Below are 19,851 nucleotides of genomic sequence, written 5' to 3' on the forward strand. Positions count from 1 at the left end.
CTACAGGCTATACGGATCACGTCATATCATGCAAAATAGAAATAACAGCACATATTGCCCTGCAAGAACATGTTTATATCGTATCATGACATGTTATTTGAAAGGGGGTATAAATAGACCCAATAACAATTGGGCTTATAGTAACTACCGAGCACTGATAAAGCGTCATTAGTTTTAATGGGATAAAAACCACAGTGCATATGGATATGATCGTGTAGCAGTAAACCCCCCTCAGCGTGCAGCATCCCTGCGACATTCATTGACAGTGCAATGACTTCAATCGCACCTCTAAACGCATCGCCAGTGCGTTATTTAAACATAATACTTACTATGATTGCGTTAGCGGGTATCCAAAAAATCCTCGCTGGACTGCAGATGTCGAATAAATTCGGAAGAAATTGCGGATGTCGCCATATTGTTGCTGCTACCTTCCTTCAGTGTGCACCGTTACCCTGCATAATTGATGACTCCCAGCAAAATGTAAGGGAGTGTCGGCCAATAGGTAGCACCGGTTCCACAATAAAAGGCGTTAATTTTAGTTGTCGTGTTGGGATCACGGTTAGATCGCTGTGCGAGAATGAGGTGTTGGGAAACTGAGGAATGACGGATTTGATCATATGCAAATCCTGTCTAAAGGGGCAAAAACACAGACCATGATTAAATATATAAATAAACGTTATATTTATAACCTGATTTAATAAATGTGTGATAAACACCTCTGTGGATAAAAATAATAAATGTAATAATTGTTTGTTTTTATTTTTACTATTATTATTATTATTATTAATGTCGTTTACATTAGCCTAAAAGTTCATTACGTACATTTTAAAAAAGCATTGTGTAATTTGCCCTACCTAAACTGTGTTGATTTGCATGTTCTCTGTTGTCCGGTTATTTCGAAGCATTACAGTTTGAACTGTTACGTCACTTGAATAGCTAATAAATGTCCGTTGAATCAAATGATTCGTTTCTGCCTGCTTCTATCTCCCTGTTTTTTTGTTGCTTTCTCGTTTAAAATGAGCCTAACATTCGTCTTAATTAAAATTTGTCTGTTACCCTTTGGGATTGCAGGTATTTTAAAATTATCAAGAATTTCCCCACCTGGGAGCATGGATTTTATTCACAGAGGGTCCAATTGTTAAACGAACTCCATTTTGTTTTGTTTTTTATCTGAGAAACTTAGAGCCAAACATTTTCCAACAACATATTACTGCTGCATTAATGGCTTGATATTATTTACAGATAACTATTATTAATGGCTATGTAACAAAAATATTATAAAGCAATTGATTCATGTTCTTGTTTGTTAAGGTTGTGGACAGCGAACTTTGGTGAGCCCGCCAAAACAGTCCCGAATTTCAGGGGGCCACTCTGCATTAGAGGGTGCTTGGCCTTGGCAGGTGAGCATTCAGCAGATGTTCTGGCATATTTGTGGTGGGTCCATCATCAGCCACCGATGGGTAATCACCGCATCTCACTGCTTCAAGAAAAAAAGGTGAGAACTTTGTGTTTCTCTTCCTTTATAACATGGAGCATACAGTATGTAAGCAGCTATCACATCTGGCTATTTTAGCTGCTAAACTTAGGCTCACCGGCCACTTTATTAGGTACACCTGTCCAACTGCTCTTTACTGCACATTTCTAATCAGCCAATCACACGGCAGCAAAATGCATTTAGGCATGTAGACATTGTCAAAACGACCTGCTGCAGAAGAAAATTGTTTTAAGTGACTTTGAACATAACATTGGTGGTTAATGCCAGACGGACTGGTCTGAGTATTTCAGAAACTGCTGGTCTACTGGGATTTTCACGCACAACCATATTTAGGGTTTACAGAGAATGGTCTGAGAAAAAGTAAATATCCAGTGAGCGGCAGTTCTATGGGCGTAAATGCCTTGTTGATGTCTGAGGTCGGAGGAGAATGGCCAGACTGTTTCAAGCTGATATAACGGCAATAGTAACTCAAATAACCACTCGTTACAATAAAGGTATGCAGAAGAGCATCTCTGAATAGCAGAAGACCAAACCGGGTGCTACTCCTGTCAACTAAGAACAGACAACTGAGGCTACAATTGGCACAGGCTCACCAAAATTGGACAATTGAAGACAGAAAAAAAGTTGTCTGGTCTGATGAGTCTCAGTTTCTGCAGCAACATCCTGCCTTGTATTAATAGTTCAGGCTGGTGGTGGTGGTGTGATGGTGTGGGGTATAAGTTCTTGGCACACTTTGGGCCCATTAGTACCAATTGAGCATCGTGTCAATGTCACAGCCTACCTGAGTATTGTTGCTGATCATGTCTATCCTTTTATGACCACAGTTACTTAGTACACAGTACTTCCAGCAGGATAATGCGCCATGTCATATAGCGTGAATCCTCTCAGACTGGTTTTTTCAACATGACAATGAATTCACTGTACTCAAATGGACACAGTCACCAGATTTCAATCTAATAGAGCACCTTTTGGATGTGGTGAAATGGGAGATTCGCATCATGAATGTGCACCCGCCAAATCTGCAGCAACTGCGTGATGCTATCATGTCAATAAGGACCAAAATCTCTAAGGAATATTTCCAGTGCCTTGTTGTTTAATATATGCCACAAAGTATTAAGGCAGTTCTGAAGGCAAAAGGGGGTCCAACCTGGTACTAGTAAGGTGTCCCTGATAAAGTGGCCGGTATAGACCTAATAAACTAATATATAACCTAAAAAAAACCTAATAAACTAATATATAAATATAAACTAAACTAATGTAATTGCAGTAGAGGTTCAGTTAGTTCAATAGCATTGGATGCTTACTACATAAATATCTGTAGGAACATAATGGCCAAACAATAATAGCAACTCTGTGCTCGTCAAAATAATATTTAATTACTGGTGTATTTTAATGTTTCATTTTGATTATTTTTCATTTTTAATAGAAACAACAATAAACTTCTAGTAGTGGCTGGAGTGAATTCACGATTCAAGCCAGGAAAAGAAGTGCAGTATCGCACTGTCCAGAAAGTCATCCTGCATGAGAAGTACAACCAATCCGAATATGACAACGATGTGGCACTGTTGTATCTGCACCACCCTTTCTATTTCACAAATTACGTGCAGCCGGTGTGCATACTGGAAAATCAAATGCATGAGAAACAACTCAACTTTGGGTTATGTTACATCACTGGATGGGGCAGTTCAGTGTTAGAAGGTTAGTGTTTAAATAAATAAAGTCCAAATCTCTGTATTAAAGGTACAATTCACCCAAAATTAAGAACTTCTCTAAGAACTTCTTCTAAGAACTTAAGAATTTACTCGCTCCGGGATGCAGATGGCTTTTATGCTTCGAGTCAGAACACTAAAGATGATTTTTAGCTGTAATTATTTCTGGTTTTGTAACCAGTTATAATCATGCAATTATTCATGTATTATATTAAAAAAAAAACAATCATACCACATTTGATTAGCTTGTTATTCACAATTGCATATTAAAACTTAATAAGTTTAAATTTGACGATATAGTGTATAGTTCATAAGTTCACACAGTCAGTCAATATAGGCAGGGGCGTATTAACTGGGGAGGGGGGGGGGGGACAGGGGGGATAAGTCCCCTTCACTTTTAGAGACATTTAGAAACAGGTGATTAAGAATGTAAACCTTTGAATTTCATACCAGTAAAAAAAAAAATCCTTAGCGTTGAACCCTGATATGCTCATTTTAAATAGGCCATTACACAAAAAATGTAATTAAATAAAGGACCCGGTTCGAGATCATTGGACAAGTCACTTGTAAGCTAGCATGGTGTATTTTTCTCTTAAAAAGAGAGCAGAGCCTTTTTTCAGAGAGCTGCTGGCAGCTAGCTCTCTGCAACTCTCACATGGTCGCCCACTAAAGCTAAGTAGGGATGCGCCCAGTCAGTACCTACATGAGAGACCACATGGGAAAATTTGTTTGCTGTTGGAAGTAGTGTTAGTGAGGCCAGCAGGGGTCGCTCAACCTGCGGTCTGTGTGGGTCCTAACGCAAAGTATTTTGATGGGGACTCTATAGACCAATTACCATGTTTGTAAACATTCAGGATGCGCGCACATGGAGGTGGCAGAAAAACCGGGAGCGCCAGCATTTAGGGAATGACATCAGATGCGGTGCAGTTTGTTGTTGTCTTAGAAATAAGATATATTGATTACACATTATATATATTATTTACATAATGCTTTCAGCATATTATAACAGCTCGTCGCCCAGTGATAAGCACAGTGATTCGGCAAAATTAACGTTAAAGTGAGCGGCGTTCATCTGACAGGTCCATTTGCGATAGCACCCACCCAATGGATATTGGATAAGACGAAATGACCAAGCATCCAGCCTCAAATATACAATCTCAATGAAGCTCCAAGTGATTTTACAAGAGAGAAGTTAAATGCTACAAGTCTTTGAATGCCAACAACGATGTTCTGTGTGGTCATGTGCAAGAAATAATGCTCCATGATGACCAGATTCAACACTATGTAGAGCTAACAACTGAGATTCTGCTTAGCCAAAGAAAAGGAAAGAAGACGGAGTTAATGTTATACAAGGCCTGGGTAATTAATCACCAACACGCAAAACGACTGCATTCTGACAGCGAACTGCACCAGTACAGCAGGATATGTGAACGAGGTAAAGTCGGTTTTATATTCGCACATTCTGACTTTCTCCTTAACAATATAATTTCATTAAAGTATTATTTGCAAACTCTAAATAGCGAAATCTTATTAGCAGCCAATGACTATCAAAGTACAACATGTTCACAGTCAAATAAACTGTTAATGTTGTTTTCAAGTCACACTTGCAGGTTATTTCAGACCGAATATTCAAAGTGCCGTGGTAAACAATGTAGGGAGTTTGTCACAAGTTGTCACTGAATGAATATGTGAATATAAAACCAACTTTACCTTAATAAACGTAACTTTCACGTTTCATTCTTAGCATTCAGTGTCCGCAGTTTAATTCACCATATGTAACTGTTTTTGCTGAAATCATATCTGCAATCATAAACGAGTGATGTGTATGATTCAGCATAGCCAAAGACATCTGCAGTCGGTTTTAAAGCAGTGTGTGGTGTATAGTAAAAGTTAAGTTTTCTATTTTTGGACTCGAATTCGGCATCCTACCACACAAAACAACATTTTTCCCATAGCAGCCTGTCCTTTTTTTGCAACCGGGGACCTGTGTGACATCATGTGTGATGTAGGTTGGTAATTGGTCTATACTGCTCATTGAGTGTTATTATTCGGGATGAGACAATCCGAGGTCCCAACTCTCTGTGGTCGTTAAAAATCCCAGTATGTCCTTCAAAAAGAGTAGGGGTTTAATCCTGGCCAAATTTGCCCACTGGCCTCTGTGTATGTATTTTTTTTTAACTTTACATAACCTAAAGGCAGGCTAGTCATTAATGACGAGCCCAAAAAATTACTCAAAAGGAACCACCTTTGGTCTGACAGATAATGATAATGTGAGATAATGATAACAATCTTCTTGTTGTGAGGTGATCATGCTACCCACTGCGCCACTGTGACCCCCATCCGTTTTTAATAAAAACAAAAAAAAACATTTTAAGGCCAATATTATCAGTAGTCTGTCCAATGAACTAATGAACTTAATTTGCCTAGATGCACTTACAGTTAAATACTATGATGTCGCAAAATAACTAGTAAAATATTATGTACTGTCATCTTGATAACAACAAAATAAATGAGCTATTAGAAATTATTTATTAAAACTATTATGGTTAAAAATGAGTATGTACATGTGATTTTTTAGGTTTTTTACTTTTAATAAATTTGCAACAATTTCAAAAAATCTTTACACACTATGGGGTATTGTGTGTAGAATGTTGAGGAAATAAATGAATTTATTCCATTTTGAAATGAGGCCGTAGCATTAAAAAATGTGGAAAAAGTAAAGCGCTATCAACACTTTCCGCATGCACTGTTCATCACTTGGGAAATATTTGAATATTACATTAAAATATAACATTAACATTGTTTTATTATTCTTGATAAGAAAGATTGATTCAGATTGCTATTGTTTGTTTTTTAGGAAAGTTATACAACACTCTCCAGGAAGCTGAAGTTGAGCTCATTGACACTCAAATCTGCAACCAGAGATGGTGGCATAATGGCCATGTTAATGACAACATGATCTGTGCAGGATTTGAAACAGGGGGAGTCGACACCTGTCAGGTAATGTTGTCTCATTATATCACATCGCAGAGTAACTGCTTAGTGATAGACAGCGATTAACAACATCTCTTGAAATATTCTTCAATCCAGGGTGACAGCGGAGGCCCTCTGCAGTGTTACAGCCAAGACAAGGAGAGATTTTACCTTTTTGGTGTGACAAGTCATGGAGATGGTTGTGCTTTGCCAAAGAAACCTGGCATATATGCTCGTGCAAGTCGTTACACAGACTGGCTGAGAAAAGCTCAAGCAATATCTATATCTGCTGCTCCAGTCACAGATCTGCCAGTTTTTATTTTAATCTCAGCCCTGTTTTTCTCTGCATGGATGGGGCTGTCAATGTGAGATGTGCCATCAGAAGATCTCTATGTGCTGCTTTTCAGTCCTTTCAATAAAGCATCTCTTAAATGATGGCTTGCCTTTATTTAATTGTTTAATTAGTAATATCTGAAATGTCTGGCAATGTGACGTGAATATTGCATTTTATTGCCTTTTGCCAAATTATAATTGCAATTAATTTTATAATGACATTTACATTTATTAATTTAGCAGATGCTTTTATCCAATGCGAGTTACAGTGAGGATACAAGAAGCACTTCAAATCAACAGAGAGTAGCAGTATATAAATGCTATGACTAGCCTAGGTTACATAGGCTGCATCCGAAATCGCATACTGCTTTACTATATAGTACGCTAAAAACAGTATGTGAGCTGAGAATTTAAAGAATTCAAAAAAAAAGTATGTGAGAAGTATTCAGATGACCTACTACTTCCAGTGAGATTCTAATTTATTGGGTAATTTAATAAATATAAATAATATTCGGTACAACTACAGTTTTTACATTACTGTGACAGTTGGGTTTAGGGTAGGGGTAGATGTTAAAAAAATGTAATTTGTTGGAAAAATAAATAACAAAATTCTTGGTACAACTACTGTTATACATTGCTGTAATGGTTGGGTAGATGTTAAAAATAAAACGTATTGGGTAATTTAATATAATAAGTACTCAGTACAACTAACGATACTGTGACTTTTGGTTTTAGGGTTAGGGTTGACGTTAAAAAGTTACATTGGGTGATTTAATAAATAACATGAATAATACGGAACTACTGTTTTTACATTACTATGACTGTTGGGTTTAGGGTTGGGGTAGACATTAAAAATTAAATTTTTGGGGTAATTTAATAAATAACATAAATAATACTCAGTACAACTACCGTTTTTACATTACTGTGACAGTTAGGTTTATGGTTGGGCTAGGCACGTTAGGTAAGTAGGAGGTAGACGTTAATCAAATACAATTAATGTGAAATTCAATAAGTAATATAAATCATTCTCGTTAACTTCCGGCAACAAATCTCTGATAGCAACAACCCATACCTTTTTCAACAAGCCAATGACTTACACAATAGAATTCAAATATATTTGACCGTTATCCAACCGACAAAAAAATCTGTCATGAAGTAACGTCAGACTGCAGCAAAGCGACATTTCCAAGATGCACCGTAGACTTAAAATTATCTTAATACATGTTGTTGTGGTCGGCTTGATGTTAATTATTTTGGCTGCAAAAAATTACCCTACCCCTCATGAAAAATGTAAGTTAAGTTTATCGTTACATTCGTAAAAAATCAGCTTAGTAACTTAAGGCAATATGCTATACGTTACCTGTGTGTTTTTGTCGATCTCCTAGACAGGATTTGCGGCGACAGGCCTTTGAGGCCGGTCCGACATCGAAGTACCCGGATGGTCGGCGGTGTGAACGTCGGCGTGGATGTTTGGCCATGGCAGGTGTCCATCCTGTACCAGCCCAATTCATCTGCCCCGCTTCGTCAGATTTGTGGTGGAGCTATTGTTCATGAAAAATGGGTTATGACAGCTGCCGCATGTGCATTAGAAGATAAAGGGTAATATTATGTCTCAAATAATAATCATGGACCCTTACGTTACGTTAATCCTTTCCATACATTTAACACACGTCAAATAAGGGTTTTGACAGGAATGACAATATGACAGGATTTTGTACGACGGCACTTTCTATTGTACAGTAACGTTAGCACAATAATTTACCATTCATGCCGTGTTTTGTATGTTGTGTGTGTGTGTGTGTGTGTGTGTGTATTAACACATATTTCCACAGGAATATTACAAGAAAACCTCAACAAAATGAAGTTAAATTCAGCAAAAACATAGAAGTAAAATCACTCACAAGCTCAAGAATATTACAGGAATTTTACATACAAAACTTTCTGTGGTAAATACTACAGAAATGTGAGAGTAATACCACACGTCAGCACAAGAATATTACAGGAGTATCACATAAAGTACAACAAAATTGTTCAATTAATACCACTCATTACCACAAGAATATTACAGGAATATGTTATCTTTACAAGAATGTGAGAATAATACCATACATTAATGTAAGAACATTAGAGGAATAGTATGTACTGTACAACAGAAAATGTGGTAAATACTATAAAAACAAATGAGTAATATCAATGATTACCACAAGAATATTACAGGAAAAACACATCTCGTACAAAAATATGAGAGCAATACTGCACATTAATGTAAGAATATTAGAGGAATAGTATGTACTGTACATCAAAAAATGTGGTAAACACTATAAAAATACATGTGTAAGTAATGCCACTCATTACCACAAGAATATAACAGTAATGTAATGTACCATATAAAAATAATTTGTTAAATGCTTCAGAAATGTGAGACTAATATCGCACATCAATGCAAAAATATTACATATATTAAATATTGTACAACAAAGCTCTGTAATAACTAGGTACTATCTCTATTTTCAACATTACAACCTGAAATTGTTGAACTTTCTCCAACAGGAAGCTTTTGGTCCGAGCTGGCAGCAACAGCCTGGATGTTGATGATGTGTCCACACAGATCTCTGAAGTCTCTAGAAGTGTTGTACATAAGAAATTCGGTCCTTACAGCATGCGCTACAATATTGCCCTTTTAGAAATGAAGACCCCTTTTGTGTTTGACAGTTATGTCTTACCCATCTGCGTGCCTAATGAAAATATAGCTCAGTATAACTTTGAGTCCTGTTACATCACAGGATACAACGCTCAACCTGGTGGTGAGTTTCTTACTTTGGATTGTTTACTGGAAATGCTATCCTTCTCCTTTTTGATTATTTCATTTGACATTTTTCAGATGATGTTGGAATGCTTCAAGAAGCTAAAGTGTGGTTAATAACACGGTCACTGTGCAATAAGCCATTGTTTTGGAACTATACTGTGTCACCGGACTTTATTTGTGCTGGTGAATTCGATGGAGGTATCAATGGATGTGAGGTATGTTTTACCTGTTTGTAGTTCTTTAATTGTGTGAAAGAGAAGCGTTTAATTTAAGGAGAAAAATAATGTTGTCTAGTACATTTAAAGGCAAAATTATTAGTCCTCCTCTGAAATTGTCATTATTTTCAAAATAATGTTTGACAGAGCAAGGACATTTTTTCAGAGTATTTCATATTGTATTTTTTTTTTGCTAGAATAAAACATTAATTGTAATATTATAAATTAATATATTATTAAACATTAATCATAAAAAATAGCTAAGGTCAATATTATGGGCTCTCCTAAAAAAAAAAATATATATATATATATATATATATATATATATATATATATATATATTTTTTTTTTTTTTTTTTTAATATATTTTTTTAACATAGTTGTCCAGTGACTTGCCTAATTAACCTAACTTGCCTAGTTAACAAAATTAACCTAGCTTTTAAATTGAATATTAGTATCCTGCAAAATAAATAGTTAAATATGTACTGCCATCATGGTAAACACAAATAAGTACATATTAGTTATTAAAACTGTTTACATGTGTTGAATATTTGAAAAAGAACTTGTATAAATAAATATAATATGTAGTTAACTAGTTCATTTTATTTCTGCTCACTCCATTGTTAAAAATTATTCAAAAGTAAGTGCCTATAGCCTAGTGGTATTGGGTGCCGACATATAGCACCGATTTGCTCGCGGTGACCTGAGTTCGATTCCCGGCTCGAGGTCCTTTCCTTCTGTCTGCTCCTAATACTTTCCTGTCTGAAATCTCTACTGTCCTGTCATAATAAAGATGAAAAAACCCTTAAAAATAATTATAAACAAAAAAAATTATTCATAAGGGCTTTAATTATTCAAATCTCTCATGGTTTTAATTTTTATATTTGACCTACACTTCAAAAGTTTGGTCTGACCACAAACGTTTAAATGGTTGACTGTACTACCTTTGACTTTATCAGCACTGAAGTGATTTACAGTGACCAATGTTGGTTTTATTACTTTAATATACACTCACCGGCCACTTTATTAGGTACACCTCTCTAGTACTGGGTTGGCCCCCTTTTTGCCCTCAGAACTGCCTTAATTCTTCATAGCATAGATTCAGAGATTTTGGTCCATATTGACATGATAGCATCACACAGTTTCTGCAGATTTGTCGGCTGCACATCCATGATGTGAATCTCCCATTCCACCACATCCCAAAGGTGTTCTATTAGATTGAGTTCTAGTGTCTGTGGAGGCCATTTGAGTACAGTGAACTCATTGTCATGTTGAAGAAACCAGTCTGAGATGATTCGCACTTTATGACATGAAGCGTTATCCTGCTGGAAGTAGCCATCAGAAGATGGATACACTGTGGTCATAAAGGGATGGACATGGTCAGCTACAATACTCAGGTAGGCTGTGGCGTCGACACGATGCTCAATTGGTATTAATGGGTTCAAAGTGTGCCAAGAAAAGTTCCCCCACACCATTACACCACCACCAGCCTGAACCATTGATACAAGGCAGGATGAAACCATGCTTTCATGTTGTTGATGCCAAATTCTGACCCTGTCATCACAATATTCTATTGTTCAATTTTGGTGGCCCTGTGCAAAATCTAGTCTCAAGTTTCCTGTTCTTTGCTGACAGAAGTAGCACCCGATGTGGTCTTCTGCTGCTGTAGCCCATCCGCTACAGGTTGGATGTGTTGTGCATTCAGAATGCTCTTCTGCATACCTCAGTTTGAACGAGTGGTTATTTGAGTTACTGTTGCTTTTCTATCAGCTGGAACCAGTCTATCCATTCACCTCTGACCACTGGCATCAACAAGGGATTTGCGCCAACAGAACTGCTGTTCACTAGAAATTTATTTTTTTGGAATCGTTCTCTGTAAACCCTAGAGATGGTTGGGCATTAAAATCCCAGTAGATCAGCAGTTTCTGAAATACTCAGATTAGCCCATCTGAGACTAACACCAACAACCATGCCACATTCAAAGTCACTTAAATCACCTTGCATCCCCATTCTGATGCTTAGTTTGAACTGCAGCAGATCGTCTTGACCATGTCTAAATACCTAAATACATTGAGTTGATGCCATGTGGTGATCAGAAATTTGCGTTAAAGAACGATTGGACAGGTGTACCTAATAGTGATCGGTTTGTGAATATTGCGAAATCTAAGTAAATCTAACTATAACATTTTCCATTCTGTAATTATTGTTTTGATGTTTAAATTCAAATTGACCTACAGCATATAAATATATATATATATATATATATATATATATATATATATATATATATATATATATATATATATATATATATTATTTATTTTTTTCAATTTATTTATTTATTTAGACAACACAGTTTAAATGTGGACTGATTTAAGCTACTTATTACCTGGGCATTCATGATATATTAAGCATGTGTTTATATTATAACATGCAGACAAATCTTGGTGGACCGCTGAGCTGCTACATCAAAATTTTCCACTCCTACTTCCTGATTGGATTTCGAGTGAAGGCCACTTCCTGTGAACTACCCCACCAACCAAATATTTATATTAAAGTCCACACTTACTTTTTTTGGATTGAGAAAGAAATGAATGTCAGCTTAATCTGAAATCAAGCTGAATTCATGCAGCCGTCAGAGCAAGCGGCTTTAGTGTTCATCTAATCTGTCTGGAGTGTCTTACTTATTAGTTCTTGTATACTTACAAATGTGTTAATCTTATTGAAATTCATACATGTTCTTACTGTACCTTAACTTTGCTAATGCTAACGTATATAGTGTATAAAGCCTTGTGAAATCTATGAAATTCAGGATATTGTGACCTCTGGTGGACAAAGCCGAATTTAGTTTGAGTTTATATGATGAATCCTGGTGTGCTGGAATGGCTTTTGTCTTTTAAAATGTTGTCTCCATTTAATTTCTTTCTGGATTCTGGTTTTCATGATTTAACAAAAATATTCGGCAAAATGTTTTCTAAATAAATTAATAAAACTGTAACAATTAAATTATTCCTTAAAATTGAAATCAAATGAAAAACAATTGTATTTTCCGTCAGTTTAGATGCTCAAAAATTGATCAATTAAATGGTCATTCGTAATGTTAATAATAACATTATTACTACTATTTCTATCAATAATAATTATTCATATTAATATAACTACTATTTAAAATACATTTTAGTATATGAGAGTAATTTGTGTGTGATTTCTTGGTTGAACTAAACTTTTATTTTGGTGGGATTTAGTGAAGACTTATATTAGACAATTGTTGTTACATTAATTTCTGTGTTAACAATAAAATAAAATAAAACTGTCCTTCAAATGTTATCAATATAAATTTGATGTCGTATACAATGAAATTTCATCTCCCAGCTGTATTTACAATAAACAACATATAACTTAAGAGATGGTTGATGTATGATTTTATGGTTAAAGATAAAGGAACTAGTTTGCAGTTCTTCAAATAAATCAGGGGTGCCCAAACTCAGTACTGGAGGGCTGATGTCCTGCAGAGTTTAGTTCCAACCCCAATTAGACACAGCTGAACCAGCTAATCAAGCTCTTTCTACTGTAGATATAGACCTTTTTCGTAGAACGCATAAATACCCATTATGCTTTGCATGTATGCACAAGGAGGATGCTAAGAACTTCGGCAGCTGATGCATATACAGAGTCACATTTGGACGGCCTTTAAAACGAAAGTTTGCTTTAAACGTCTTTAAATTAATACTTGTTGATTAGCGTAACCTCCTGGGCTGATTATTTAAAAAATGCGATCTAATAGGATGGAAAACAACTGCTGCAAGGCATTTTGTCCCTTGTTGTCAGGCGGCATCTTGTACTGTTTAAATGAGGCCTTGTCATCGCTAAAGTCAACATCTTCTCTTTCTTTCAACCCAAACAAATGTAATTCACCAAAATGTTTGACATGCGTAGCCTGTAACTAACTGTTCCACTGACACATTGATAAAGTGGCATTTTGAAATGACAGAAAAACACATACCATTGTACATACTACACAACAAACACTAACTAAATGAAACGGTACTGCCCTCGATTAGAATCCACATGCAAATCAGCCAGCAGAGTATCAATCACTTTTATTAGTTATTTCTGGAAATTGCATGGCTTACCTAGTTTCATGCGAGTAATATGGTTAGCTCTTTATAATGCAGTGAGGTATTGTCTGTGTGTGTGTGTGTGTGTGTGTTTGAATAGAAAAGCCACATCATAACAGCTGACAAGTCAGGAACACTGAAGCTGTATTTCAGCATCTGATCTGATAGCAGACACCACATTAGTGGAACGCTTTTCTCTCCCACTTGAACCGCATCTGACAGAAGCTAACAGCTTTAACACACCTTTCTTTTAAAATTAAAGTTTTGCATCTCAAAAACACTCCATAAGAGTATTGACACCCAATTAAGAATTGCTGCTCTGGCTGATGAAATTTCTTAACGGAAGTTCTAAGCATCCTACCTAAAAGCGCTGGTCACTATGGCACTCTCCATGCAGCAACAAAGTAAAAAGCTTTATACAGGAAACTTCCAGACAGGTGTGTTGAAAGAAATTAGAGCTAAACTATGCAGTACACCAGCCCTCCGGGACTGAGTTTGGGCACCCTTGATATACAGTAAATGTTTCATATCTACACATAGATTGCTGTAATAAAGACAGTAAAAAGATTGTGATGACAATAAATTTAATTAACATAAAACTTTATAAATTTTGCACCGACACACTGAATATTTTGACAATTAAGAAAAGAATTAAAAATACAAAAGGAAAAAAACGTTATGAGAATGTGTGCATTTGTTAAAGAAAAGAGCTGCGCAGAAATTCACATGTAAACAATCTGCAGGAAGAAAGATTATTTTGATATCTAAGGCCATTCTGAAAGAAACATGTTAGGTGCTAATAAAAGTTATTGTCATTTAATTAGGATAGAAAATTAACTCCTCTCTGAGCTCACATTCTTTGTCCACATATCAAAAAGCCTTGGTTAAAACACTTGCTTTCTACCTCATTTGCTCTGTCTGTCTCTCTCTCTCTCTCTCTCTCTCTTGCACATTCAAACTCTCCAGAAGAGCCGTTCACACAGATTTGCAGCAACATCATGGTTCGTCAATATTAGCAAGTCTTGAAAGAAACAGAAAACATAAAAATGATCAGTTTTGTGTGACGCTGTAATGTGTAAAAATATGTATTGTTTAAGCATCATGATCTCGATGCTGAGAATTGCCATCAAGTATGAAAGATCAGTCAAGTTTTTTTGGAGGACCGAATAAAGAGGTCCATTTGTAACACCAGTGAGACACTACAATATATAGTCTACACACAAACACCGTTTTTTTTTTATCTGGTCATCATTCCAGTCCGTTCAGACAATCAGGAACGATTAAAAAATAAGGCATGGAACTGTCCTCGTTTTGAAACGTTTCGGTCATGTTTAATGCATTGCATACGAATGTATTGTTAAAATTCCTGTGCTTTCAGCAAGGAGTTTCACCAACCTCCTCACTCCAGTTCACTACTGTTGTGCATTACAGTTGAAAACGCGAGTACAAAAAAAAACCTTTATGCATTAAAATGTGGTGCATCCATTTTAAAAATTGTTAAAATGACTAGCAGTTTTGAGTAAAAGAAGATATGTTTGTTTTGCTGGTGATACTGTTGTTGATATCTAAGTTAGCGCTTCCAGAATGCAAATCGAAGGACTCTCTTGTGAGCCCGTGAGATAAAGTGCGCAGAAAAGTCCCTCAGGTCTCACCGCAAGAGCACAAGCGCTGCTTCAATGGAAGAGGCCTATCTGAAAGTGGCGAAAATGCGGCTTTCACCTGTTTTAAAGGGCAGAAATGTGTTTTCGAAGAACAGCACCACCCTCTTGGAAGCTCCAGAGAAGGTCGGATGGCTTGAGCCTCGTGACCGCCATTGGTCGATCAGGCAACAATCACATTAAAGAGAACATACAAATATGTACAAGGCTCAGCGCAGGGGCAGTCTGGAGGAAGAGTCGTGTCTTTGGGTGCCGCGTTGAGCTTTAAGCACTTGTCGTCAGCTATCACATGTTGTACGCCACATAGATGGGGTCCAGCTGGTCAGCAAGGAAGGAGTCGCGTAGGTGCATTCGCTGTTTCTCTCCTCTTGAGTTGATGGGAATGACGCCGGGGTCTACGATCACCACCACACCAACTATAAGATGATGCTCTTTTAGCACTACGTTGGTGACCAGAGGAACCAGATCCAGAGCTTCCTGTTCAGAGCCACTGAGCTCCACCACCACCACCAGAAGATTGGTCCACGTAAAGACGGCACTGGAAGATGGAGTGCATTTAGAGACATGAATTATAGGTAGATCACATACTGACACATAAGATGTTTTTCCACTATTGAGCCGAATGATTCTGTTTGCCGTTCCATTCAGCATCAATTAACATGGAAACGGTTTCATTTCACACAATGATGCTGATAACAGAACTCTTTGGAATGTAATACAAATGCGCCAGTCATTGCCTTGGTAACATAATTGTAATGTAAAGTTATATGGACGATCACAATTTCAGATTTTTTTTCTTATGTTTACTTTTTTGAATGACAAAATAAATAAATAAATAAATAAATAAATAAATACTGCACTTCCACCTGACCATATATGGAAAACCACCAGCAAAAATAAATGTAGCAGTGTCATGTACACACATTGCAGTAATGGTTCGGCACAATAGTGAAATAGTGGATATCCGCTTGTTAAGTCGCGACATGGAATACTGTTTCCGGGTCCAAGCTGCTCATTTGAATTGAGGAAATATTAGTTTTTGACCAGTTTATAGTCATATCACATATTAGAGTGAATTTAATATAAACTCATGGTGAACACAACAGTCTACAGACATGCTGCAACACAGACATCAATATTTTAACAATTTATAAAAATCACTTTCTGGCTATCAGATTTTAGGCATGGATATATATATATATACTGCGATCGTGATTTTTGAACGTAATACATTCCTTTTTGTAATTTAAATTTGTTGATTCTCTTTATACAGTTTTGATAGATCGCTTGGACCTGGAAGCCACTTTGCGTAACGTCACACTTAACAGGCAGATACAGATAGGAAGTGGAAGTGTTTTTGCAGATTCTACCTCTCAGCGATGCTTCGATGTGCCCGAGACACAGAAGTCTCGATGTCAATGGGATGATAACGCAAACCTCGCAACTCCAGTGTTTCATCGAGGGAACCCACCACGAACAGAGCATCATGGCGATCTGGTTGAGGAAAATGGAAAAGAAAAGTGAGCACTGTCAACCCTGGGTAGTCAACACCTTATATAGACAGGTGTATGCCTTTTCAAATCAGGTCCAATCAACTGAATTTACCACAGGTGAACTCTAAATAAGCTGCTGAAACATTTCAAGAATGATCAGTCGAAGCAGAATGTACCTGAGCTCAATTTAGATGCACTGTATGTATGCAGTTTAATTGAATTGAACAAATTTTTATCATACGTTCTCACTGCCATTTAGCATAAAAGATTTAGCAATCACCTCCACTGGCGTCCAGCAGCTCAGTCCTCTTGACAAATCCCAGATATCCAGTTCTGGCCCAGAGCGTTTCAGTGTCCCCGAAGCTCAGCCGAGTGTTGAAGTGGTCTGCCTGCAGGCTCTCCTCACCATAGATCGTATAATAACCACTGGCGTTATGAGGACTGTTCACCCAGATCTGAGAGGAAAATGCAAAGAGCAACAGAGATGAGTAACAGTTACACAGGTTTACATCCTTAAAAATAAATTGTAGTTCTGTAATAATCCAAATGTAATTGTTCACCTCTCCTAGATGAGAGTCTCCTAGTGGTCCTTTAGTCTCTGGGTTCACAATGATAACTCTCACTCCAGGAAGCATCTGAGGTAAAGCACAGAAGATAATATATAACCACCATGCAAGATGAACAGTGCTGGTCAGGAATTTTCCAGTAATAGGTCACAATTTTTGTAGCATCTGAAATGTAGCTGTAACATGATTTTTCTTGTATAATTTCTCACATGAAGACTCACTTAAAATAGTTTGATGACATTATTTGAGTTCGGCTAGACGTTAAAGGGTCACGAAACACACCTAAACACATTTTTTGAGATGTTAACAGGCATGTTTATGTCCCACTTTGCTAAAAACATTATTAGGACACATATATTTAGCTAAAAGTGTAAATTGGTTGTTTTTACGTTATTTTGAGCTAATTAGTTCTTTTCGGTTCAAAAAGAAATTTTGAAGCTGCGTCATGGCAATGAGATCCATTGTGTAAATTCCAGCGTGGAGATTGTCTGTTTGTCTGTACCGGCCGGTACAAAGCGACATCATTGAGTTTTCAGCACATCTGTTCATTAATTCATGAGAAAGGCTTGATTCGAACCAATCAGCATGCTCTATTGTGAATGAGATGCACCTTCATTAGGAAGAGGAACATCAGTGTTGCGTTTATAAATGTGCCACAACAAAGGTTTTGTTTCTATTTCCCCGCAATGAGAGCACCGCTTTTGTGTTTACCCACAAGTGTGGATTACAGTGGTCTGCTAACATGCGACAAAAATATGTTTGCAAGGAACATTTTTTACTCAAGAACTTTTCGCATCTGGAGATGGTAGAATCCGGATTTGCCACTCGTCTTCTTTAAAAAAAAAATTGTGGTTCCAGTTTGTTTCTTTTGTCTTGTCTCTACGGATTTGGTAAGTGTGTGATCAAAGCTCATTGCTTAAGTTTCTCCAGATGGCAAACTTAGTTAATATCGTCAGCAGAACTCTTTCAGATTTTAAAGACATACCTTAGTCAAAATTTTGTTACAGAGTGTGCAGTAATATCACTACAATATTATAGACTGAAAACCTGACACTTCCATACAGCTCTCAGATCCGCTGTAAATCCTGCTCTCCAAATCATCGTCTTTCTCCCTTCCATCTGTGTGATTTACTGAAACTCCCCTTTTCATGCAAACCCATCCCTCTTTCGCCACCTGACACTCCCATCTAATCAAAGCCACTTTCCTGACTTTTTTCAAACTAGAGGTATGAAAACATTTGGGTGTTTCATGGCCTTTTAATAATAATCACCACTTTTTTTTTTTTTAAATACTTATTTTCATTCCTTTTTCTGTTCTGAATACTGTTAAATTAAAAGGATTTGTTGTAGAGTGAGGGACATGAAAATACAATTTTATGTTTGTGAGCAGTTTCATTTAAAGCTACTGGTAGACTAACAATTTTTCTGAATTCAAATATAAAATGGTACTAGTAAATCATTACAATTAATCTGCTTTTATTGTGTTTTATTTGCTATACGTGTTATTATATGTACATATTATATGTAAATATCCACAAAAAATGTCTATATTTAGATAACATTAACAATGATTTGTTACTTTTTATATTACCTACCTAATATATATATATATATATATATATATATATATATATATATATATATATATATATATATATATAACAACATTATAGAATCAAAAATAAAAAGTAAAAGTATTAGTTTTTTGATTACATAAAGTAATCTAATAGACTACATTCCAAGTACACCATATTTTAATTAACCTGCCTAGTACTAAAGATAACTCAGAGCAGAACTTACAGTCCCAGACTCCATCAGCGGCAGACTCTGAGGAGCTCCTCTCTCCACCAGCCTGACTCTAAACACAGAGAAAAAAAACAAGGACAATGTCAGAATGTAGGCACACACTGGACAGACTGCCTTCATGTCATCACCAGTACATACCTGTCATGACGGAGGGACTTCATGTCTACATAAACAGTGGACGGGTCTGGACCAGCAGTGCCCTGAGAGGAAAGGAGACAGTCATCAAAATGAGGCTCTGCTGGTGTTATGACACAGCTGACGTTATGTGTATTTTTTGCTCTAACCTGTAGACAGATGGCCAGGTTGACTCTGGAGCCAAAAGCGGTGCTGACTGCACGTGGAGAAAGGCCCAGATCTTTGAAGAGCTTGGAGAAGGACTGTGTGAGGGCAAGTCGAGGCCTTTCTTCAGCTATGACCACACAGCTCCGCACACACGACAGGTTCACATTGCGCGCCTGCATACACATCTCTCATCAGCTTTTATACACACTTGCTTTACCTTGACATCTTTTTTGAAAGACGTTTTACTGTGGATTACCGGGTTTGTAAAAATAAAAACTTTCATTATTTACTTAGCCAACTGTCATCATCAACATGTGACTGACTTTCTTCTTGGATACAATAAGAGGAATGTGAAAAATTTGGTGTTTGTTCAATTGCAGTAATATATATAGAAATA

At 36.7% G+C, this 19,851-nt stretch overlaps 4 protein-coding genes across 10 annotated transcripts in view; 2 read left to right on the forward strand and 2 right to left on the reverse strand.

Annotated features, from left to right (window-relative positions):
- Window positions 1–558, reverse strand: part of scn8aa (sodium channel, voltage gated, type VIII, alpha subunit a) — a 97,375-nt gene extending 96,817 nt beyond the window's left edge. The window contains exon 1 of one of the 2 annotated variants that reach the window (XM_087306159.1): window positions 330–475. The gene's annotated coding sequence lies outside the window, so the exon portion shown is untranslated. 2 annotated transcript variants of the gene reach the window in all.
- A 345-nt stretch (window positions 559–903) lies between these two features.
- Window positions 904–6,612, forward strand: LOC110438336 (acrosin). Its single transcript, XM_087307274.1, has 5 exons — window positions 904–1,071; window positions 1,312–1,495; window positions 2,922–3,193; window positions 6,062–6,204; window positions 6,295–6,612. Exons 1-5 carry the CDS (start codon window positions 960–962, stop codon window positions 6,544–6,546), a joined length of 963 nt encoding a protein of 320 aa, XP_087163400.1. The 5' UTR covers window positions 904–959; the 3' UTR covers window positions 6,547–6,612.
- Window positions 6,613–7,666: 1,054 nt separating this feature from the next.
- On the forward strand, window positions 7,667–12,211 carry si:dkey-9p24.5. Its single transcript, NM_001423568.1, is given in 5 exon segments — window positions 7,667–7,800; window positions 7,896–8,109; window positions 9,061–9,314; window positions 9,392–9,531; window positions 11,969–12,211. Coding segments are annotated over 5 exon segments (882 nt in total). The 5' UTR covers window positions 7,667–7,700; the 3' UTR covers window positions 12,143–12,211.
- Window positions 12,212–14,216: 2,005 nt separating this feature from the next.
- The window catches only part of dip2ba (DIP2 acetate--CoA ligase B (putative)a), an 86,292-nt gene continuing 80,657 nt past the window's right edge, over window positions 14,217–19,851 (reverse strand). For 4 of the 6 annotated variants that reach the window (XM_087305459.1, NM_212963.1, XM_087305462.1 and 1 more), the window contains 7 exon segments: window positions 19,457–19,627; window positions 19,311–19,372; window positions 19,167–19,224; window positions 17,361–17,435; window positions 17,081–17,255; window positions 16,678–16,801; window positions 14,217–15,845 (listed from right to left, as the gene is read on the reverse strand). In XM_087305459.1, the coding sequence (XP_087161585.1) occupies window positions 15,593–15,845; window positions 16,678–16,801; window positions 17,081–17,255; window positions 17,361–17,435; window positions 19,167–19,224; window positions 19,311–19,372; window positions 19,457–19,627 (918 nt within the window). In that variant the 3' untranslated portion in view covers window positions 14,217–15,592. 6 annotated transcript variants of the gene reach the window in all.

This window comes from Danio rerio, chromosome 23 (genome assembly GCF_052040795.2).
Source record: "Danio rerio strain M-AB ecotype USA chromosome 23, GRCz13ab, whole genome shotgun sequence".
Classification (NCBI taxonomy): domain Eukaryota; kingdom Metazoa; phylum Chordata; class Actinopteri; order Cypriniformes; family Danionidae; genus Danio; species Danio rerio.

Bases quoted from the DNA above. Each gene is read 5' to 3' on its own strand.
- LOC110438336 (XM_087307274.1), top strand. From the start codon at position 960: ATGATTCGTTTCTGCCTGCTTCTATCTCCCTGTTTTTTTGTTGCTTTC. The intron at 1,496-2,921 runs GTGAGAACTTTG...CATTTTTAATAG, and splicing joins CACTGCTTCAAGAAAAAAAG to AAACAACAATAAACTTCTAG. The intron at 3,194-6,061 runs GTTAGTGTTTAA...TTTGTTTTTTAG, and splicing joins GGGCAGTTCAGTGTTAGAAG to GAAAGTTATACAACACTCTC.